This window comes from Cladophialophora carrionii (genome assembly GCF_000365165.1).
Source record: "Cladophialophora carrionii CBS 160.54 unplaced genomic scaffold supercont1.3, whole genome shotgun sequence".
Classification (NCBI taxonomy): Eukaryota; Fungi; Ascomycota; class Eurotiomycetes; order Chaetothyriales; family Herpotrichiellaceae; genus Cladophialophora; species Cladophialophora carrionii.
The window spans coordinates 1,565,821-1,588,425 of record NW_008481828.1 but is presented as its reverse complement, the minus strand read 5'-3'; the positions used below and the strand labels follow the sequence as shown (position 1 = coordinate 1,588,425).

The 22,605-nt window shown below is 53.6% G+C and overlaps 8 protein-coding genes across 8 annotated transcripts; all 8 read right to left on the bottom strand.

The window, feature by feature from the left end:
- Positions 1-875: 875 nt before the first annotated feature.
- Positions 876-2,648, bottom strand: G647_03966 (uncharacterized protein; the record flags this gene model as incomplete). The annotated part of the gene is made up of 3 exons (XM_008728311.1): positions 876-2,224; positions 2,351-2,420; positions 2,595-2,648. 3 exons carry the CDS (start codon positions 2,646-2,648, stop codon positions 876-878), a joined length of 1,473 nt encoding a protein of 490 aa, XP_008726533.1.
- Positions 2,649-4,031: 1,383 nt separating this feature from the next.
- G647_03965 (uncharacterized protein) lies at positions 4,032-5,802 on the bottom strand (the record flags this gene model as incomplete). Its single annotated transcript, XM_008728310.1, has 2 exons — positions 4,032-4,831; positions 4,884-5,802. The coding sequence occupies 2 exons, from the start codon at positions 5,800-5,802 to the stop codon at positions 4,032-4,034; spliced, it is 1,719 nt and encodes a 572-aa protein (XP_008726532.1).
- A 1,101-nt stretch (positions 5,803-6,903) lies between these two features.
- On the bottom strand, positions 6,904-7,895 carry G647_03964 (uncharacterized protein; the record flags this gene model as incomplete). Its single annotated transcript, XM_008728309.1, has 3 exons — positions 6,904-7,626; positions 7,692-7,759; positions 7,826-7,895. 3 exons carry the CDS (start codon positions 7,893-7,895, stop codon positions 6,904-6,906), a joined length of 861 nt encoding a protein of 286 aa, XP_008726531.1.
- A 1,959-nt stretch (positions 7,896-9,854) lies between these two features.
- Positions 9,855-11,430, bottom strand: G647_03963 (uncharacterized protein; the record flags this gene model as incomplete). The annotated part of the gene is made up of 6 exons (XM_008728308.1): positions 9,855-10,185; positions 10,312-10,575; positions 10,650-10,723; positions 10,805-10,897; positions 11,003-11,112; positions 11,199-11,430. 6 exons carry the CDS (start codon positions 11,428-11,430, stop codon positions 9,855-9,857), a joined length of 1,104 nt encoding a protein of 367 aa, XP_008726530.1.
- Positions 11,431-12,605: 1,175 nt separating this feature from the next.
- On the bottom strand, positions 12,606-14,705 carry G647_03962 (uncharacterized protein; the record flags this gene model as incomplete). The annotated part of the gene is made up of 8 exons (XM_008728307.1): positions 12,606-12,820; positions 12,883-13,281; positions 13,328-13,488; positions 13,541-13,647; positions 13,696-13,714; positions 13,780-13,934; positions 13,981-14,198; positions 14,246-14,705. The coding sequence occupies 8 exons, from the start codon at positions 14,703-14,705 to the stop codon at positions 12,606-12,608; spliced, it is 1,734 nt and encodes a 577-aa protein (XP_008726529.1).
- A 1,120-nt stretch (positions 14,706-15,825) lies between these two features.
- G647_03961 (guanine deaminase) lies at positions 15,826-17,295 on the bottom strand (the record flags this gene model as incomplete). The annotated part of the gene is made up of 1 exon (XM_008728306.1): positions 15,826-17,295. The coding sequence occupies one exon, from the start codon at positions 17,293-17,295 to the stop codon at positions 15,826-15,828; it is 1,470 nt and encodes a 489-aa protein (XP_008726528.1).
- A 1,191-nt stretch (positions 17,296-18,486) lies between these two features.
- G647_03960 (uncharacterized protein) lies at positions 18,487-20,294 on the bottom strand (the record flags this gene model as incomplete). The annotated part of the gene is made up of 5 exons (XM_008728305.1): positions 18,487-18,666; positions 18,723-18,836; positions 18,887-19,635; positions 19,727-20,036; positions 20,127-20,294. 5 exons carry the CDS (start codon positions 20,292-20,294, stop codon positions 18,487-18,489), a joined length of 1,521 nt encoding a protein of 506 aa, XP_008726527.1.
- A 630-nt stretch (positions 20,295-20,924) lies between these two features.
- Positions 20,925-21,893, bottom strand: G647_03959 (uncharacterized protein; the record flags this gene model as incomplete). The annotated part of the gene is made up of 1 exon (XM_008728304.1): positions 20,925-21,893. The coding sequence occupies one exon, from the start codon at positions 21,891-21,893 to the stop codon at positions 20,925-20,927; it is 969 nt and encodes a 322-aa protein (XP_008726526.1).
- Between the last annotated feature and the right edge of the window lie 712 nt (positions 21,894-22,605).

Sequence of the window (22,605 nt, the reverse complement as noted above, 5' to 3'; positions counted from 1 at the left end):
CTGTCTTATCCTGTATCCGGAGCTGGCATCACAGCGGTTTGACTGCCGCGGAAGATAGCCCGTTCTCGCCCAAGAGAATGGATGGCCCAGCACCCTGATCAAGAACCAATCCACGTCCAAGCAGCTGCGGAAGCTTTACGGCGGATGAAGCTGCATCCCAGGTGCAGTAAGAGTCGATCTCAATTCCGCGACTGTGAGGCAGGTGTCCTTATGATGATGCACACAATCACGCACGGCAGCTGCCATCAGATATGGTTTCCGAGCATGGGTCATGCAAGTCTGTTCTCCGAGATATTCGCAATACTCCGATATCATACCGGTCGCCCAGTACGGAGTCGCAATTTAAACATGGTTCGCCCGGGAAGAGCGGCCAGACGTGAAAGTATGGAGTCGTACTTGATCCGGCCTTCATCGGCGCTCTCCGTACTCGGTACCACGCCTCCATACACAATAAGGTCTGGGCAGGAATGGGACTCGGCTGCTCTGATCCGAAGAAAGGCAACGCATTATTGCACCACTGCCGCCCTGTTGAGCCCATCGGCGGGTCTGCTGCTCTCGAATGGTCGTTCGCCGTTGTCGAGTATGGCCAGCCCGCACATTAATTTACAATCGGCTTCAGTCCAGGCTGAGATGGTGACTTTGTCGAGCAACGCTAATGCTATGTGCTCCTGATGGGCTTTCTGCTCATCCTAGCACACAGTGGACCACATGACGTATGGGAAGCCGCTGACAAGATATCGAGAGTTGTACTCCGTTTAGTGTTTAAGAGTACAGCAATACTATCGTCATTGCTTGAGAAGCTCGGACAATTCTACCTGTTTAGCTGCTCAACCACGGATCCCGAACCCGACAAGATCAAACCAGATCGGCCGACATCACGACTTGATCTTGATCAAGACCGTCTTCGTCTCCAAGAAGTTGTTGAGAGAGTGTCCGAACCCTTCTCGGCCCACACCACTGCTCTTGTATCCCCCGAACGGCATGTCTCGTGCGGTCATGGGACTTGTGCAGTTGACAGCCACGGTGCCTGCTTCCAGCGCTTTGGCGAATCGTAGCGCTCGGTCGATGTTCTTAGTGTACACGGAGGAATACAGCCCGAACTCGCTATCGTTTGCCTTTGCGATGACTTCCTCCTCGGTCTTGAACGTGTTGATGTTGACCACGGGCCCGAAGATCTCCTCCTTCATCACCACGGCCTCCTCGGGCGAGTGGAGGAACACGGTCGGCGGCACAAAATAACCCTGCTCACTGGCGCCCGAGAGGCCGCTGACTTCCTTGGTCCCGCCCATCGCGAGCGTGCTGCTGGCCTTCCCCGCCTCAATGTACTTCTGCACCGTATTATACTGGACCTCGTCGGCCTGGGGACCATGCGTGGTCTTCGCGTCCAGCGGATCGCCCGCGGCGATCTTTGCGAATTTCTCCTTGAACGCCTCGACGAACTTGTCGGCGATCGTGTCCTGGACGTAGATCCTGCTGTTCGCCATGCACACCTGCCCGCTGTTGAACTGGATGCTGTGCTGCGTCTCCTGGACGGCGGCCTCGAGATCGCAGTCGTCGAAGACAATGGCCGGCGATTTCCCTCCCAGCTCGAGCACGACGTGCTTGAGATTCGACTTTGCGGCCGCGGCCTGGATGACGCGGCCCGTGCGACACGAGCCCGTGAAACTCAACGCCCGCACGTCCATGTGCGACGAGAGGATGGCGCCCGACGTCGCCCCGTGGCCGGAGATGATGTTGAGCACCCCGGCGGGGAATCCGACCCGTTCGACCAATGTCGCGACCTTGGCCGAGGTGAGCGGGGCCTTTTCGCTGCTCTTCAGCACGACCGTGTTTCCCGCGGCCAGGGCCGGGGCGACCTTGTTGGCGAAGAAGACGAGCGGCACGTTCCAGGGGATGATGGCCGCGACCACGCCGTAAGGCTGCTTGAACGTCATGTTGACGAAGCCGGGCGTGTTGAGGCTGCTCACGCCCTGGGCCTCCCAGCCCACTTCGGCGTAGTGTTCGAACGTGCTGGCCGCGGCGTGCGCGTCAAAGTACGTCGACACGGGCCGGCCCATCGAAAGGGCTTCCAGGCGGGACAGCTCGTCACTGGCCTCGTGCAGCAGGGCGGCCAGTTTCTTGAGATACGCGCCCCGGTCGGCGGGTGAGAGGACCGACCACGCTGGGAAGGCGGCTTTGGCGGCCGCGACGGCGGCGTCCGTGTCGGCTTCACTGGCCTCGAAGACTGTGGGAGTTGGTCATGTTAGTATGTATGCCATGCATGCCAGTCTAATACTGTATGTAATGTACAGAGTATCGTGCGAACGGTTCTAGTTGTATATAGGCAAGGGGAGAACGCCAGCGCACTTACCATCCGCAACCACCTCCCTCGTCGCCGGTGATTTTATCTGAAATGTCTTCCCATCCGAGGACTCGGTGAACTGGGGAAACCAGCGTCAGCGCCGGCGTCAGTAGGTAGGTATGTAGGTAGGTAGGTAGGTAGTCAAGGTGCGCTTAGCCGTGACGTCTCATCTCCGACAAAGGCAGTGGTCCTGTCTTGTCTACTGTACTTGGAGAGACTGAAGGGCCCCCCAAAAAAAGGGAGTGAAACGCACCTTGCCATTGATGAAGAGCCTCGTCTCGATCTTGTCTACTCCTGCTGATCCCATCTTGGCGTGTCGAGTGGTCGGTACTGAGTATGTGACTTCGACCGGTCAAACCCCTCGAAAGCGCTGATAGCCGAGACCACGATTCAAGCCGTGTGAGGGATGGATGGGTGTGTTCCTATAAGTAGCCGTTATTCTTCCTTCTTTCCTTCCTTCCTTCTGGCGTATCTACCGTCTCTGTCGGCTTGAATTCGGCTCTATCGTCTCTGCTAGGCTGGGTAATCAGGGCCAGCAGCCAAGGTACAGTAGGTCACTGAGCAAAGAGTATCTGTCCTGTCCCGTCCTGTGTCAGGCGGATGGGCCGGCGTGAGACGTCACGAGCAAAGTGACCGAGTCACCAAGACACCAAGACACCAAGTGATCGAGGGAGCGGGAGAGCAGTGAATGAGTAAGCGCGATAGCGCGATATGTCCTTCGTCTTGGGAAAGAAACTACGTCCGTTTAAAGACTTGATGGAAGTGTAAGGGCTGTCTACGGAGTACAGTAGTCGCGGTTCTCCATACTGAGTATAAGTACGCAAAAGGATAATGTGTAAGTGCCGGCCGGAACGAGTCGATTTTGGGACCCGACGGCCGACGGCCGACGACCGGCGTTGAACGAGCATGGCAGAATAATTCCGTAGAGCGGCATCAATGGAGGAGTGGGTGGGTGAGTGAGTCGGAGGGTGGGTTGGTTGAGGAGGCGAGTTTCGGGCTGCGCTCTCCATCCGTTCTGTAAGCAAGCAAGCGCACTGTGCGATACTGGGCGGGTGTCTGATTCAATGCTGGCTCGCACTGTGTGGAGTACGACGACACGCCTTGTACAACGCTTGCATTAATTGGGCAGGACGGAGGACAGTATCGGATGAGGCACCCGAAGTATCCGCGCGGCAGGTGTGTTTCCGTTGAGTCTCTGTTACGAGGACTACGAGTATTACGAACTACGGATCTACGGGGATACTCCGTACGGGGTCGTCCTCGAGCCCTAGGTGCGTACTCGTACGTGGGGCTGCTTCTGTCGAGATCTGTGTCTGTGTGGGCGTCGTATCTGGGGACTGTCCCACATAGGGCGCCATAGAGAACACTCTCACATTGTACGGCATACCACACCTCTTTCAAGGTTGATTTCATTCCGCTTTAATTTTCCTGGTTGGGTCTTCAAACTCTCAGTCCGTCTAGAGTGAAAGTAAATAGATTCACATTGGACGTGGGTACTCCGTACCGCAACCAGAATTACTGCTCTTAAAGTCAGTGAGGACATCGGTAATGGGCACTTCTGTCTCTCATTCCCGGGGTGTGTCTGGGTGGAGCGGGACGACTTCTCAAAGCGTGATCGGGCAATCCCCTCTCAGATGCGAAATATCCCCCGGTCCGCGATATACCATCTCTTGCTTACCCAACGGTGATTTCAATGACCACCCACACCGTTCACTCCATTGGACGGCACGCCGTTAAGCCCGGTACGGCCGTGTTGGCCATTTTCCCGCCGTTGTTTCTCAATCTGCCAGGGCAAAGGATCCTTGGCGGGCTGGGCAGGCCCGATGTCTCCGGACTCGGATCTTCTCTTCTGCCACTCGAGGATATCTCGCTCGTCGACAAAGTTCCCATGCAGGCCCAACCTCAGCTTGAAGGGGAGGTGAATCACCGCCACGGGTCCATTCGCCACATTAAGGGCATCTAGGATGACAATGTCGTTTCGGAGCACGTCAAGGTGGTTCAGAAGAGCGACGATATAGCCTTCGCCTTCACCACCGCCGTCCTTGGGAATGAAGCTCGGTTCCTGGAAGGTCGCTGTGGGACCTGCAAAGTAGACGTCCTCTTTCCTATCGTCCCAACTATAGTGGCCGATACAGTTGAACAACCCCCCGGCGGGTGAACCGCATTTCGCAAAATCGTACGGCTTGGTCGGGTCAACCTTGGCCTGCCAGAAATGATTATACTTCTTAGTCACCCATCGGTCGTCGATGCGCGAGAACTCGCCATTCGTCATCCACGTCTCGGCCGGAGTGACTCTCGTGCCTGACTCGGCCTTGGGATCGAAGATCCATCGCGTGGTCGGACTTTGTAGCTGATTGCGTTTAGCAAGAGGTCCTTCTTTTTCCTCAAGCGGTGGGAAGAAGAAGAAGACGTTGCCATCGGCAACTGTGAGGTCGAACACGATGTGGTCGTCGGAGTTTTCGTAGCAGCCGGCGATGTGGCCGTGGAAGCCTGCGGAATATCATCAGCTGAATGGAGTCTTGCGTACGCAACAGGTACTCACCATTGTCCGCTCGGAACCACTTGATATCCTCCGGCTTGCCGCCCCGTCTCGGCACGACGCCATACCACTGGTCCTCATTTGGGTCCCAGGCCCAATGATTCTTGCCGCTTTTCAACGCATCCATCCCCGTCCATTTGATCGGCGTCAAGGGCAGAACCATGTAATTTTCGCTGACACCGCAGTCGTGGATCATTCCGCAGAAGGGCCCCTTGTACCAGCATTCCTCGGTTTTCTTGCCATCCTTGTCGATCGTCCATACCACGATATCATTACTCCCATCGTGACCATCGCCGCCTGCTTCGTACGCAAAGCAAAGCATCTCACCCGTCTTGGGGTCGAATTTAGGATGTGCAGTAAACGTCGGGGTCAGAATCTGTCCTTCAAAATCATACCGCCCGATCGTCTCCAGCGTCACCGGGTCCAGAATATATGGCGGACCATCCTCCTTACTAGCCAGCAAAACGCCTCGCCAAAACGTTATGTTGGTGTTCGCCGCTGTCCTCACGACGCCTTTCACAGTCTCATTGTCTGTGAACGGGTTCCTGTACCGGCCGAATAGTGCCCTTTTGGCGGAGGTTTCATGCTTATACCGATCTGTCTGCACGTATCGTTGCTTGAAATCCGCGTGCCCATCTTTTATACGGATTGCCGTTACGCTGCCGTCGCCGTTGAAATGAATGTCATCTTCGAAGATGGGCGGGAAGCGGTGGTCCGGCTGAACGCGATAGAAAGTGCCATTAATTTCGGGCGGGATTGTGCCACTATATTCGAGGTCGAAGATGTCGCCTTCAATGCGTGAGGGTTTGTTGAAGCCCTGGAAGACAGGCGTGTCGGGGTACTTGACGGGGAGTGGATTGCTCTTGATGCCTGATTTGTACGACTGCACGAGTTGGGGCGCAAGGTCGTAGATGTGCGCCATTGTGATTGTCTTCCCGCGCGTATGAATGGAATCAGTGGGAAAGAGTGTATGAACCGCCGCAATGAGCTCCGGTGTCGTCGAACGCGTACAACGCAACCTTTTACCTCACCTTATCGTCCATTATATCCGCCGCACGACGCCCTGCAGATATACCAGTAACCGCAAAGTAGGTCAGACAACATCTTCTCGGTCCGTCGCTTACAGCGTTCGTTCTCATCATGTTAACCTACCTCGCGTATTGGGGTGGAACATGCATCTAGACAAAAGTGAAAGTCGGTTGCTTCATGTTCCGTACGCCGGCATGTGGACTTGCGAGAACTGCCGGTCTAGACATGCGGCAGCGGCTCTGGACTTTCCGTAATCCATTATCAGATTCTGGAATGGATATTCAGGAACGCGTCTTTCTCCAACTCTTCCTGCATGCTTGAATGCTCTGGATCTGGGCTGTGGGGTAGAGAATCACGTCGTTGTCTGTTAGGTCACGAATCTGATATGTGTTCGGCGCTGAGTTGGAGCCTAGCTGCGAGAGCATCCAGGAGATAACGTGCGGTTATTGCTTCTCGAGGGACGAATGAAGATGAGAAGGGACCAGAGTGGGTGGTGGTTGGTACCGTAACCAGCACGGCAGCCGTCAAGTGTCCATCATATCTTGTTCCAGTGTCCTGCCGTAGCTCTCCCAGAATGACCCTGAGGTCCGCCGTAATGCATATGCCTGGCGACCACGTGACTCGTCCTCTCATCCTAAATCTGCAGGCGTCGTCCTTATCAGACCAGGCTGAAACCACGATCAAGACCATCATGAAATCGTTGTCATGCGAATGAGCTCGACGTATCCTGCACCATCTGGGACTCCCTGGAGAACCGCATAGCATGATCCGGCCAAGTACATGAAATGGCCCAGGTTTGAAAAGCTCGTCGTCCGTGAGTCGCTCATCCCAGACTTCAGCAGCCTTGCGGCATCTACCAATAAGCGACAACAAGTCCTCTCACAGAACCCGAAGTGACTTCTCGTTGCCTTTACAATTGGTGAAAGAGAAATCAGAAAGAGCCAGAAGAAAGCACACTCGAAACTCATACTTTCTGCGCACAGGCTTGTCTAACTCAAGCAACTGCAGTGCTATCCGCAATGACCCCATTCTCCTTAACCACCTTCTCAGTCTCCCCCTTCTCCTTCTCCAGCTTCTCCAACTGATCTTTCGGCAACGCAATACTCAAGGGGGGCAAACTGGTACTGACATCCTCGCCGTACTTCGGCGCCCTCAAATCGTCGCTTTTGACAAACTCCCCAGTCACAGGATGGGGATAGTGGAACGGAATGCACCGCGTATCCGGCCACAACATCTGCTGCTCGATCAACTCGTCCGGCCCGATCGGATCCTCCGGGTACGTCTTCGTCGGCCAAGGGATATAATTCTTCTTGGTATGTGCCCATCCGCGCTCGAAATCCGCGTGCCAAAAGGGGAAGTACCGATATCGAAACGGTTTCCACACACCGTCCTCCTTGATATATTCGTTTTCGTACAGGCCGCCTTCCCACCATTGAGCGTGGCCGCGAGGGTGTTCTTCCTGGATGGACTGATGCGTGCCCGCGGACATGAGGGCACGGATCCGGGCCCACGCACGAGTCCCGGAGGCGTCGACGTCCACAATGTCTTGCATCATAGGGTGGTCGAGCAGAAAGCCGTACACGGGCCCATTGCGCCCCTTGACGAAGAAATTCTGGAATCGCCCAATGTACAGTCGACGGATTCCTTCTTTCCCACGGTATCGTGAGCCCAGAAATTCGACGTACGCGTCGGGGTGGTTGGAGAACATGTCAACGACCTGCCCGTCTCGTAAGTGTATATGTCACCAATTTGAGGCGAAAGCGCAAATGCGATCCGACTGACCTCCTGGTACAGACATTTGTCGAGATAGTAGCCATACTTGAAATGGACTTTCCTGATCTCCGCCTCGTCTAGAATCCACTGACTCAGCATATTCGGTTTCGCTATACAGGACGTTGACTAGACCACAATCTCACCTTCGACCTTCTGCAGCTTTGCGTGCAGTCTCTTCACCTCAGCCTTCAACTCGGCCAGTTCGTCACCCATCGTTGTGGTCTCTCTGGCGTGCGGTGGATTTCGAGGTGAGTAGGTGCGCAGCAGTTCTTGCGAATGCCCGCGACAAGCTCGCACAGACACTGACCATACTGTATGTTGTCACGGGCACACCGTTACATTTTATCGTATGCACACCCTCGACGTCCAGGGTTCTCCGCACTGCTTCGTGAGTTGCAGCGCGCGTTCTCCGAAAGGAGCGAATGCCCCATCTCTCTCAGATCACGGACCGGGGATCCTGCAGCGCTAGCGGTGACCTGCATCTGTACGGGAAATGGTAGTCCTGTGATGGGGTGTCGACCAAGTACACTTGCAGCGCTCCAGTACAGGGGGCATGGCTTGCTCGTTATGGCCGCATTGACTCGGCTTATCAGTCACCTCCTGGGAAAGACAGAGAGCTTAGAGGCTGGATCTCCCAGCTCACACGAACTTGAGCTGGAGCTTGATGTAGCTTTCCTGTTTGTGGCGGTCCGCGCGTGAGGGTAGACATCAACACACTACACATAACACGACATAGTACCCCCCAGGTGGGAGTGATGGTCTTCAAAGTGGTATCTTCCAGAGCAATTTCTCTACTGCAAAGGTTATCCTCTGGTGTCAGTAAGGGTACAGGTAGGTATTGACGTATTCGGGTATTCACCGACAGTGTATCTCCTGTCTCCCCTCTTCTCGCCCTTGTCCATTGCTCACAGCACCACAACCTGTAGTCAGGCACATCGGACGGAGTGGATTCACATCCGCCCGTCTCGGCCCCGAAGCAGCATCCATGTCGCACGATGGCACTACAGCAGATGTGTACTGTCCCCTAAGCATTTGGGAACTGCCGAAGTGGTACAGTAGTGTGATGCTCCTGCTTGATTCAGGGGCATCGGTTTACCCCGCGTCCCCGTTCTCCCCGCACTCTTATCAAAGCTACGTACTCCGTACTGGTACTACTCGTACGAGTTAGGTACCATCTGTACCCCGCAGTGCCCGCTCGAGCCCCCTGTACTGCCTGAATGGGTAAGCCCAAATGTCAGAGGGAGCGATCGTGGGGTACGAGTCGGCTTTAAATTCAGTACGGTACTCGTATACAGCCAGCTACTTGTACTAGCTCTAGCGATACTCGGTCGTCCACTATGTATGCATGAATCGCAAGAGGCTTTCGGGTAGATAGCTCTACCCGCGAGATACTATAGTGTACCCATGAAGTCGTCTAAACGAAACACACCCTGGATCCAATGCAAGTTGCAAGCGGCGGCACTCTCTTTCGCACACTGCATGGAACTTACTAACCTAACTACGAGCATCCACATAAGAAACATGGTATGGTTGTATTGGTTTTGTGAAGTGGTGAGGAACCACATAGTATGTTTTGATAGATGACTTCAAGGGTACACCATAGTACACGGGTCAGAAACTAGAAAGGAAGCGAACCGTTCACTATTGACATACCTAAACACCTGCCATATGAATACTTGTACTCGTACAGTACCATCAAACTCCACTCGTGTCTCGTCACTAGTCACTGGTTCGTCCATCGATGGAACAAGTCGATCGATCGACCAGCAGACGAACCGAGATAAACCTACTACGTCTGGGTCTGGGTCTGGGGTCAAGGACACCGTAATTATGCAGTACATGGCATGCTGGGCGGGGGAACTACTGCTGTATGAAGAAAAAGATATCTATTCCCGGTCGATGGAAATTAATGGCAGTATCAATATCAATACCTTGGGCCGCACCCTTGGCAGGGTCCCGGCGATACAATATAAGTACCTTTTTGTTCTCAGCCCACAAGTGACATGGATGACAGCGGTGAAGGAGCTAGCCGCATGTGGTCTGTACATACTACCGACCGACCTGTCTACAGAATCGACATGCCTACCTACGTACCCGCCGCCTGCCTGTCTGTCTGCCCGCCCATGTCGCTCCACGTCGTTTCTACATGTCTAGTACATGGCCTCATCTAACTCACAAGCCCAAAGCCTCTCTCCTCGACACGGACTTGGGATCAAAATACGGCCGTTCCCCCAGGCTGACGACGCGATTGCCCTGCCTCTTCCCGTCATAGTCGTTCGTGGCCGTGTGAAACACCGATCGATTATCCCACACGGCCAGATCGTTCTCGTTCCACCGGAACCGCACCTGCAGGTCGTGGTTGTCCGTGATGAGCTGCAGGAAGTACGCCTTCAGGATGTCCGACTCGCGCGGCGTCACGCCGTCGATCCAGCCGTGCTCGATCTGGTGGCCCGCGCCGAAGAGCGATTTCCAGCCCGTGACGGGGTTGGTGCGCACGACCGGGCTGGAGATGAGCGAAAACGTTAGCGGGGACGCGGCGAGGACGACGACGTGATCACCGCTTTTGCTCCTTTCCAGTTGGGGGGGGGGGGGGGGGGGGGGGGGGTGGGGCGGAACACGACCAACTTACTGCGATGCCGTAAAGTCGATGCCCGTGTTCTCGGGCGCGCCGCGATCCTGCTCGATGAGTTCCTCGCCAAACTCGCGCGCCACTTTGACGAAGTTGGGTTGGTGGTGCGTGGCCGTCAGGCTCTCGGCCAGCTTCTGGAACGACGGCGAGAGACGGTCGTACAGCTCGTAGCCCGAGGCCCAGAGCGTGTCGCCCCCGGCGTCTTCGGGCTTCTTGATGATTTTGAGGATGGCGTAGTCGGACGGGATGCGTTCAAAGGTGATACTGGGGGTAGCTAGTCAGTTCGCTGAGCCCAGAGGCACACGGCCCAGCTGTGCAATCAGGTCGATCCCACTTACTCGGCATGCCAGCCTTGACTGGCCAGAAGCTTCGATTGCGCGGAGAACCGATCCTTGTAAAACTTGCGGTTTTGCTGGTGGACGACATAATACATTCAGTGTCACCGTTCAGCCACATACTGACCCGGACCGTACTATTGTGATGGGAAACGTACCTCGGAAGAAATAATCGACACCTCATCGTCGAGCTTGCCGTTCTCGTCGACCGCAATGCCGCGCTTGCTGTTGCTTAGAGCGTGGCGATGGAGCTGTCGTACGCCAGGGATGGTGTCAGCCAGAGTCCCTCGTGGTCATCGTGTTGCACTGTGTGACTGTGAAGCCACGCAGGATGGGAAGGGGCGAGATCACTGTACCTTGGAGGTCTCGGGCTTGCCGGTGAGTTCGCCGAGCTTGGAGCCCAAGATCTTCTGGTCTTCAATACTCAAGTCCTGGTTGCGGAAGAAGACGACACCACGTTGAGACACTGCCGATGCAGATGGTGTTAGCACGCACGAATCATTCAGAACACACCCGCTGTCACGTTCAATCGCAGCACCACCCCATACGTACCCGTGATGGCCAGATCGCGGATCTTCCGATCGTCGTGCAAGATGTCGCTGAGCTGCAGGTCCGGAAACTCCCTTCCAATCACCTTTGTCACGTCGAAGGACTTGTATTCGTCCAGGGAGCCCGAGTACGTGAGCGGCTCTTTGAGCGCGCTTTGAGCGACCACCTTCTTGACCTGGATGGGTCCCGTGCTCGTGTGAGACACGAGGTCGACGTCCGCTGCCGGTGGTGCCATGGCTGCTTGGATTGACTGGTTGTTTGGAAGTTTCAGTGGCCTTCACGTAAGTGCTGTGGCTACGGGGTGTGGTCGTCGGGTGGTCAAGGCGAGAATACGATGGGGTCGATGGAAGAAAGGAAAGAAAGGCAGGCCACATGTACACGGCTCCCGGGGTTGATATATACGTGAGCGTTCAGCAAGTCAGACTTCCTGTTCTTTCCGGCGTCTCGCTCTCGACTCTGGCCTTCAGTGCCGGTATCCGACTTGCCCAGTCATTGTTTCTCGTGCAAGCCCTCCCAGGTGGGAAGAGGAGTAAATTGACTGATGGGATGAGTAACGTGCTGTGTTCTGATATGCTGGAATGCTGTTATCATAGCTTGGTTTGTCGCCAATGCTCGCGTGTATATGCGCACCGGACCAGGGGTCAGGGACCCACGGTTGAGCTGGACATACTATGAAGTCCAGAGTTCTCGGAGGAGGTGGTTACACCATATGGGATCCCATGGCGCCATATCGTCGACATTGCAGATCTCAGAGCTGAGCCGAAAAGATAGGCCTACTGGTTGAGCATTTCGTCAGAAGACCTGGATATTGCACCACCATCGTTGGCGAAGGCAAAATCAGGGCTCAAGATGGTGCAATGCTGTCGTGTTGTTGTGTTCAGCGGACATTCGCCGGACGTGCAGATGGTCGTGGCCCGAGACATGTGCATGAGATGGACAATCGGGCAGACATTCAGGGCCGGCTGATAACGAACAGGTGGGCCAAAGAAAGAGGAGATGCTGGGTTGTCGTTGGGAGGTGCCGAATCATGGACGGCTGAAAGGCTTTACAGATCTTGTTCAAGGATTATTGGCATGCACATGTCGTTGGTTCAGCGAATGCAGATTGCCGTGATGAACTGTTGTGCTAATCAGTGAAGCAAAGACCAAGGACAAAGCCACCAGGGATGATAATGCTCGAGGAGCTTCTCCGGTCCCAGCTTCTTCTACGGTGCTCTCTTAGATTGTATCTGTATCATATCCATTGAATTCTGTTTTATCAGTGTTCTATGTAACAAGACCTCATCTGCCTCTGTTATGGTGTAACGGTGCTCTCTGAGAATGGTAGCGCTCACCCCATGTATCCTCATACTTCAGTCTGTCTCCTTGTGCCGTGTGTCATATGTGAATATTGCCTTGGGAAACGTCGTGCTTAGCTGGCAAAGCGGAAGTCTAGGCGCTTGTTTCCCCTGTCGGTTGTCGTTGTGAGATATTCAGCACGCTGAGCTTCTGTCATAGCGTTCCACACTCGGTCTCTGCGTCGGTTTCGGACGACGTAGTAGACCTTAGCAAAGAGGTAGATGCCAACGTTCAAGGCGCAGATGGAAAGAAGTACACGATTTCCACGGCGATACCGTGGGCGATCATCTAATGAGACATGGTCAGTCGTCGCAGCAAGGACGCCATCAGGTCAATTGACTTGCCTTGACGGTATATGTTACTTGCAATAATACCACCCGCCTGACAACACATGTTGTACATGGCAGCACTCACAGTCCGGCTGCGTACCGAGTTCGAGTTTCTTGAGTTCCATCCCACCTGGACTGCATGTGTGCTGGGATAAGCAAGAAGCACAGTCATAATGCCAAAGGCCGACCACTTAGGGATCGAATTGATGTTGACGGCGTAGATGTAAGACAGGAACGGCAGAGCCCATAGCTGCGCGATCAGACCCCAGATCCAGAGCTGCCCAGACACCTCGGAGAGGTAGGTGACGGCCAACATTGTGATGATGTGGCCGACAGTTGACGGGATGACCAATAAGTTTGTCTTGATTGTACCGAAACCCAGCCCTTTCAAAGTAAGGGTCAAGTATTGAGCGGGTGTGACTAGTTGGTCAGTACAACGTGGGACACAGTGGCGTTCAGAACTCACTCATCGGGATTTGGAAGGTCAGTCCGATCAAGTATAATGGCCATAGGTCATAATCCGTCAAGCTCTGCCAGAGCAGCTTTGGAGTGATCGGCTGCCTGTTGTGCATAGTGCTCTTGCTCGGATCTTCTCTGATAATGCGGTTGACCATGATGATCTCCTCGCTGTGATATCGTGAGTCAAAGGGTCTCAAGGTGCTTCTTCTTCGGGCGTTACCGTTCGGTGAACCATCCCTTCTTGCCTCGTGCCCAGTTGGCAGTTTGTGTAGGACTAGGAGGCATCAAGACAAACGCAATGAGCCCTAGCACTAGAGTCAAAAGCCCCTGGACGAGTTAATTGGACTCCAAGAACCAGGGCAGACAAAATCTCACCTCGATAAGAAACAGCCACCTATCTCCTGTTAGCAACCAGGCATCGTATTGGGTTCATCGCAGAGGCGATTGGGGGAGACTCACCGCCATCCAGCGTAGCCAAGGTGTCCTCGGAGATCAAGCAAGCCAGCCCCCAAAAAGCTCGCGATGATATCGGCAATAGACATTGCCGTCCACCAGAATCCCAGCCGGAGTGAGAGTTCACCGTGTTTGTAGAAGTATGAGAGATAGAGGATCATCTGAACGAAGGTCAGTTCGTGCTTGCACAGGGGACGGGTGACATACGTCAGGAATGAAGCCACCCTGTAATAGTGCAAGCAAAGCTCTGCAAGCAAGAAAGCTGCTGCGGCCGGAGAGCCAAAACTGTGCACCTGCCACTATAGACCACAGAACCATTTGGGTGGGAATCCAGCGGTCAGGGCCCATCCATTTGGAGACCAGCTGAGAGGGCAGCTCGGCGCAAAGGAAACTAAGCTTGAAAACAGTATTTCCCCAGTTATAGTCTAGATACGTCAGTATGTCAAGTGTCTCTTGAGGTATAGTCACGTACCGTTCGTGTTCATGCCAAGATCTTCAAGAAAGTTGTCCGTCACAGCCTGTGTCAGGTTGGATCGGTCCAACTCCAGAGACATAAACATGATACAAGCAAAGATCATGATCCGCCAGTCGATCTTGCGAATGACCGCATACTCTTCGCGCCAGGTCCATCTTGCGGAGGGATCGAATCGATGCAGATTCTCCCAGTCAGCGCGTGGCTGATAGTGTTTGGCTGTTTCCGGGTCATCGAAGACAGAAGGGAGCGTTGCGATGGCATCGGGGTCGTATCCTCTACCACGCTGCCACCAGAACTTCTTTTCGTCGGCAGGGACACCAAGGCTGAGGTTTTCGACTGCCGCACTGTTCAGAAGAATACCTTCCTTAGAGTCAGACGGACTGCTGGCCAAGCCATCACTCTTGACGACTAAGTCGTCCGTCTCAGTCCGAATGGTTCGAGTCAGAACAGTAGCCATTGTTCCAGGTTCAGCTTCTACAACGCTGTGCTAAACCAGTCTGATTTTGCCAGGCCCGAGGACATTTAAATATGCGAAGGGGACGTCTATGCTGATCCGAGTCGGTGACTTGCACCGGGAAGCTGATCTTGGCCGTATCGCGACATTCCGGCTTCACAACTTGCAATGCCGCTCGCTGTACTTCGGCGTGGCACGACATCTCGTGGGATGATTTCGTGATAGGGACTTGCTATCCAGTCTAGACTTGCAAGAGTTAGGATTCTGCAAAGCCAGGCGTGAGCGTCTCGCTTGCGATCGCGGTGCAGAGATCCAGAAGCCAGCTGGCACCCCAATCACGATGGTTAGACGGGGTACCTCTGGACGAAGGCATGGCGACAGTGTTAGTGTTTAAAGTTTCCCATATCCTCTGAGGTAGTCCTTGCGCAGAGAAATGCCGAGAAACAGGACGTGAACCAACCTGGACAGTGGAAGATCCTCAGTGCCAAAAAACATGGGCAAGCAATCTGGCTGGACTCAAGATGACGCCATCCGGGGCTCCGATTCGTTTGCATCGTTCACAAGCCGTGCGCTCCATTTCGGACGCAACGAGCCTGGGCGTCCAATTTAATAGCAGCAAAAGGAGATGTAGAGCTGATTCGGCGCCAATAAGAGAGATTTCGGGCAGGAGGAGACAAGGGAGGAGAACTGCATTGGCGCATATATTTTTGCGTCGCCACGATTTGTGATCCACGGTGTTTCTTGGCGTCTGATCTTGTTGCCGCATGCATGTGGCATTTGTAGCTCTTGGGGGTGTCTACTCGGAGTAGATATTCCAAGCATGTAGTAGGATGTCGCATACCAGTATGGAGATCTGGCCACGCCACATGTCTAGGCTGTAAGGTCTCGAGCATGAAGACAGAAAACCAATGGGATATCTCGATCTCTCGTTCGATGATATCTCCCGAAGCATCGATGGCCATCAAGGCCTGCATCGGCCCCTTCGACTGATGTGGCCTCTGGCGCGATCCGTACGTTCAGATGAGGCCAGAGCAGACAGCAATTGACCTGACAGAGACAATGCTTGGACATGGTCCAAGTGGGATGTCTCTTCATCCAAACCATTTGCGCTTTGGATCGTCCATCACCAATAACCAGCCCGGTAAGTGTCTTTTTTCATCTCACCACCAACCCAAACTCTTCTCAGGTTTCTGTCGTCTCCTGACATGATCCATTTCTGCCATACCTTGGTGCTCGCTTCGATGGTGTTGTCGCCGAACTCGTCGAGGGTGGTTGTGTGGACGGCGTCGAAGTCGTCGTGCGGGCCACAGTAAGGATCCTGCATGTCCACCAAAATCGCATCGAATTGTTTGCCGACTTCGAACGAGCCGACTCTGTCCTGCATTCCCAGGACTCTCGCGCCGCCGAGGGTCGCCATATAGAACACTTCTTCCAGGCCCAACCGCCTTTCATTCCCCTCCGATAGCATCTCTCGTGCATTGCCGACAATCAATGCTTGGCGCATCACATCCATGATGCTACATGAGAATCCGCCACCGGAGTCGGTTCCAAGTCCAACTTTTGTAATCCCCTCGGAAAAGAATTTTCGAACTGGCGCAGCCATGAACCCACCTCCGACGGTGACATTTGAAATCGGGCAGTGTGCTATGCCACATTCTCGCTGCTTGATTTTCGCCAAGTCGTCGTGACCGAGAAGCGTACAGTGAGCGAGCACGGAGTTGCTGTTGAGCAGACCATAGTGCTCGTAGAGGTCTGCCTCGCAGCTGAAATTTTTGTATTGCTTCAGCGTGGCCTCGATCTCTTGTCGTGCTTCACAAAAATGTGTTTGGTTTGGAATGCCCCTTCCTACACCGTAAGCATGCTCGTGCTCTTTCGCCAACCCTCCCAGCCTACTCAGTAATTCTGAAGTGCAACTTATCGCGAATCTCGGAGTCAGGATGGGCCGCACAAAGGTCCCATTCGTATCAACGGCTCGACAATGCTGAATCAACTCTTCCGTCCCCGCTTCAGCCTCGGCGGTTTCTTCCCTGTAATAACTTGGGTTCGTTTCTGGATGGTCCATACACGTCTTGCCGACAAATGCCCGCTGGCCCTTCTGCAGACACACGTCCACTAAAATCTTTGTCGCCTCCGTGTGGAGACTGGCGAAGTAGCAGGCAGTCGTGATTCCCTGGCGGAGTCCCATTTGTACGCACCTTGTGTAGATTTCGGTGGCATAGTCCTTGTCACAGAACTTCGATTCGTGTGGAAACGTAACTTGGTCAAGCCAGTCAAGTATGTGCAAGCCCTGGCCGAGGCCGCGCATTGAGAATTGAGGTGCGTGGACATGGGTGTCGATGAATCCTGGCACGATGAATTGATGAGGTTTCAGGGTCGTGACACGTACGCGAGTGTTGGGTTGCTTGAGTAATTTTGCGATCACATCCTGAAGGTCTTGGCCACCTTCGACTGAAAATTGCGGATTGATTAGACTTATACTACCCTCTCCGTCAACGACGATAATTGTATCTTGAAGAATCTCAAGCTTAGAAGGGGTGATAGAATGTATAAGCGTGCCATAGTAAGCAAAGAGACCGTCGGAGTGGCGCGACATCTGAGCTGCCTAGAGAAACAGCGCCAGTGACGGACCCGTGCTTGACGTTCAGTGGAAGATGATAGGCATTTTCATACTCCTGGCTGCACTTGGTCACAACCACAGTGAGGTATCAGTGCGAGGAAAACAAGACGTCGGAGCAGAGATAAGATCAAGGAAAGCCGATGTGAGATTGAGTTGAGGCAAATGTGAGATGAAGTTCAAGCGAGAATGAGACAAATGACGGTTTGAGCAAGCTCGAAGCTAACTTCGTTTGACCACAAATCGCCCATCTGCAAACATTAAGTATAATGTTCCTATATCTTTAGCATTACAAGATAAAAATCATCTTTCTCTTCACATCAAAAAATATATAAAACATTAGAATATCTAATACTAAAAAATTAATAATAATATTGGAAGGACAGGCCTGAACGAGCTTTGACCTATAGCTGAACACGGTACGGAGTACTGGGAGACGATTGATCCCGACCATTCGTCAATCAATCAATGGGGTACTCGTAAATTACATGCCGGAAGCCTCGACTTCGAGATGCATATATCTCCCACTTCTCCCCACACAGGCAGGCCTCTCATTGCATCATCGGCGCCTCATAATCTTGATTCTCGAACCAGTCATCCTGAAACCTTGCAGGTGCCGGCTCGACTCCATCACCGATTCGGGACCTGGTCATATGGGACCTTTGGTCAATGACTTTGGCGAAAAGAACTGGCAAGCAAGGGAGATGTACGCCCTCATATATACCTGTCGCACGTCTACCTCGTACAGGCGAACTACCCAGTCGGATTACATCCGAGGCTGCAGAGCTGACGGGACGCGTTTCCTGCAGATTATAATTCTAGCATTGGTAATTATCCATGTCTCAGCCATGTATGCTGGATGCTCCGTTCACAGGATGCATCATCGGCCACCGTTGAATATGCGGGGCCAACCTTTTAGCGCACGGCGCTTCAATTCGAGTATCATTCTGGGCCAGTGTGAGCAGAAGCCAACAGAGTATGGCTTGCTTCGGCTTCACAGTGACACAGAATTCTGCGCCCGAGCGGCTCCTCCGAAAGAGTAAAACCGAGGGAAGGTTCTCGGTAGCACAGTTTGGCCATGTCCCTCGTCAATGGCCGTAAGAGGAAGCCATTGGTGTCCAAGTGGACGATGCATCAACTGCAGAAGCGACTTTCACGCCAAACGGACCCTCAACACGCCCGCCCTGGATCTACATACTCAGTCTTCTGTTCTGTGACCTCTGCATTCTTCTCCGACTTCCCAGCAAGTGAGTTTCTTCTTCCCGTCTCCTGAACTCTGTCATGAAGGCGTTCTCGAGCTTCGCCCTTGACAAAAATATAGTCAATCTCTTCCAGCGTCATCTTGGTGGTCTGGTGGGAGTCAGCAGGAGTCTCATTAAGCGACAAGATTGGCGAAGGTTCCCTACCTCTGGCAGAAAGAAGTAGACATATGGAATGCTTAAAGCCGTCATGATCACAAACAGAAGGTATATCTTCCAGCCGGTATGCTCGACAGCTGTAGGTGTCATTTGCACAATGACCTTGTGGCCCGTCAGCATGACAATTGTGAGCGCGCGTGGAGAGAACTTACGAATGTGCAAAGCCACTCAGAAAACGGTCCTACAGCTGAACCGACGTGGCGGAGCTGGAGTGGGGTGATTTCAGGCGCATAGATCCAGGGCGTAGCATTCCACGACATGCCAAAGGTGATCTGGAAGAGGATGAGCATCGCTAACGCCAAATTGTTGGAGGAGTCGGTATTGACAGCGATGCCGGCCGTGAAGAGTACAAGTGAGATCAGCAGGACGACGGAACCAATCAGGAGGGTGGGCCGGCGACCATACTTGTCCAGGTAATAAATCGGAGGTAGAGTGCCAACCCAGAAGGCAATCTGGATGAAACCAGCGACGAGGCTGCTGGTGTTGCTGGATAGCCCCATGTTTTGCTCCAGGACAATTGTGACGTAGAAGACGATGACATTGATGCCCGTGAACTGTTGAAAGAACTGCACCATAAAGCACAGGACCAACCGCCGCAGGGGCTTGAGATCACTCTTCTCGCCGAGTTGCTTCAAACTGAAGCTCGGTTGTTGTTTCTCAAGCTCAAGAGCCTCTTCCATTTCGTTCTTGATAAACTGAACCTGCTCATCATCCTCGGTAGTATCCATGAGCCTCGCCAGAACTGTAACCGCCTCTGGTTTGCGACCATGAGAGTACAACCATCGGGGAGTTTCAGGGAGGAACGGCATGGTCGCCATGGTGATCAAAGCAAAGACATTCTGGAATGCAATGGGAAAGCGCCACACGACCTCTCCTGTGAGTGTATGGACTGTCGCGTAGTCTGCAGACATCGGTTAGCATCTACCCTTGCTGACGGAGAGTCGACCACAAGTCCCTGAAAAACGCGGCAATCCTTCAGCGAATGGACTCACCTATCCAATAAGCGAGCACAATGCCAGCAATGACGATCGAAAGCTGCACGGCGACCATTTGCCCTCGTCGGTGACTCCGGGCTGTCTCGGAGACGTAGACGGGGATTGTGGACGTATTCAATCCGTTTCCCAGGCCGGAGATAAGTCTTCCGGCAATGAGCTGACCAGCGCCATAGGTAGCCGTTTGTATAATGGCACCGACTACCATGATGGAACATCCAATGAGAACTGTTTTCCGTCTCCCGAACACATTTCCCCACACCGCAGCAGCCATACAGCCCGCGAGGCAGCCGATGTTGTACAACGCAACCTGAGAGCCTCCGTCAGAATGATCGTCCATGAGCAGAGCGAGAATGACGAGGTCAAAGACGGCGGGTCACTGAAATGCACGGGTGCTCACAATCGTCCCAAGATAACTGGCGCTAGGGTTGCCGATGGCATCGAGGAAAGAAGGCTGGGCGACAAGCCCTCCCAAGACCCCCTGATCATAGCCGAAGAGGACATAGCAGGATCCTGAAGAGAGAGTGATGGCCCAAACCAAGGCCGATCCACGTAGATCTTGGAACATGGTGTGATGGCGGTGCAGTCGGCTTGCGACGAGTACAATAGAAAGAGGCGAGTTCGTCCTCACGCACCAGATCTTGCTGTTTTGGCATTTCACACCTTTATGGGGACCCCATATAGTCATCTCCTAATCCGGGGCCGAATCGGGGTAGGTGGAAGAGACGGCACGTTAAGTGTGTAACCGCACGTGAAATCCACGGATTTCGATTCCCAGGACAAGACCCACATCAACCTGCAAAAGCACGCTTCGAAGTATTGGTTAGTCTCATCCAGTAACCGGATAGTAGATCGCGGCCTGACTTGGACCCATTTCCGGAAAGACGCCGAAAGGCATTGGAGAAGGCTGAACATCGAGGACAAGGTCATAGGAATTGTGTCTTGCGTAGATTTGTGACTCACTGACAGCAACGAAATTTCGAACATGAAATTGCCAGAAGGATTGATCGGCACAAGGCTTTTTGCATTTCTCCCGGCATTTTGGCCCAGAGGTCGAAGCGCAGAACTTCTGAGGCCGATGTGTTTGAGAAGCGGACGACGGCAGAATGGGGCCGCACAAATACAAAGGCGCCAAGGCCGCTCGGTGTCGACTCGGATGAGGCATTCATCTCCGACGAAAGGTACGGCAAGGTTGGGGTTAGGAGCCTGAAACTTCTTGTATCTTCCGGTGTATGCTGGAACCGAATCCCGAGAATATAGGAAACAGGCCGCAAGATTTGTATCGCTCAACAAGCTCAGTCTGATGACCCGATGAGTTAACTCCATTTGTTGGCGTATTTGTACTTGCGACGCTCGAACCGTCTTGAACGCCCTCGACCAAGGCGCCGAATCCAGTATCAATAGGAACGGAGCCTAGGAAAGGAATATTGGCCTCATTAGCCATAATCTGGCCACCCCCTTTGCTGAAGACATTGCTGATTTCTCCGCAACACGGACACATGTACCCGGCCATGTTCTCGATCACTCCTAACACAGGAACTTGTGTCTTGACGCAGAAATTCAGCTCTTTGCGCACATCGGCGGTTGCGATGGCCTGCGGAGTAGTGACGACCACCGCACCTGACAACTTTGGTCTATGGTCGATCTCGAGGTGAAGGCCAATACCATTTTCCACCGCCGCAGGTTGGACTTCTGCCGCTAGCTTGTGTAATTCTTCCACAATGGCAATATGTTCGTCACTTGTACCAGGAGGAGTGTCAATGAGGAGATAGTCTGTATTCGGCGGCCACATAACGTCCGAGACAAATTGCCTAATCATTGCAGTCTTCTTCGGCCCACGCCATATAACAGCCGCGGAACGAGACGGTAGAAGGAATGCTAGTGATAAGGCGTGCAGGGAGCCCCGTCTGGCTGTGTTATCGTCACTTGGATCTCTCGCATCATGCACCTTCACAGGTAGCCAGCCGCCAGGAGCTTGAGTGACTTTCTTGTCTTCCAGATTCAGGAGACGAGGTATGCTTGGGCCCGTAAGGTCGATATCCAGGATGCCGACATTGTGACCCTGCTGAGAAAGTGAGAGGGCGAGTTGAAGTGTGACACTCGATTTGCCCACGCCGCCCTTGCCGGATAGCACGAGGATGACGTGCTTGATGTTCTCAAGGCCCATAGTGAAGTAGCTGTGATTTCCAGGCACACTATATACGGAGCTGTGCGAGCAAATTGAGGTGGATGGGCTATACCGCAGACAAGGACGTTTCTAACAGCCCGCGCCGACAAAAGAATTGTTAAGCAGGTGGAGATCGGCGGCTTTGGCGTCATCCACGGGTGGCGGCCAATTCGCAGCTCAGCCTCGAAAGGTGCGATTGGCCGCCCTCTAATGTGTGGCTCAGCCTCGCAGACCTTCCTCTTGGGCTCCCCTCGGCTCTGTCAGATCGAGATGCGGGGTGTGGCGCAGAACATCCAGGCACCGAAAAAAAGGGCATTGGCGGGCTTGAGCGTTGCTTGAGACGGGTCAATAATGCTATGCTATCTGCCCCCTAAGTTCCTTCCGTGCGTGGTTTACAAGACTAGATTAAGGTCAGACGGCTTCGTGCTGCATCACTGATATGGGGTCGGCGATGTTGGCTTCGAGGAGCCTGATGGTTCTGTTCTGTTCGAGACCACCGTTTGGCCTATTGTGCGTGGAGGAGTTCCTCTCGAGCATGTGCCATTAAGACATCGAGGAAAGATGGAGCACGTGCTTCTCGTAGCAAGACGTTTCAGGTAATGGTATCTGTAGTTTGCCCGGCAGTGTACACAGACAGACAGTCGGCCGATGGGACTAGGCAAGCGATGCTGTTGACCTTTCACTCATCATATCGCCATGTCGATATTGACTG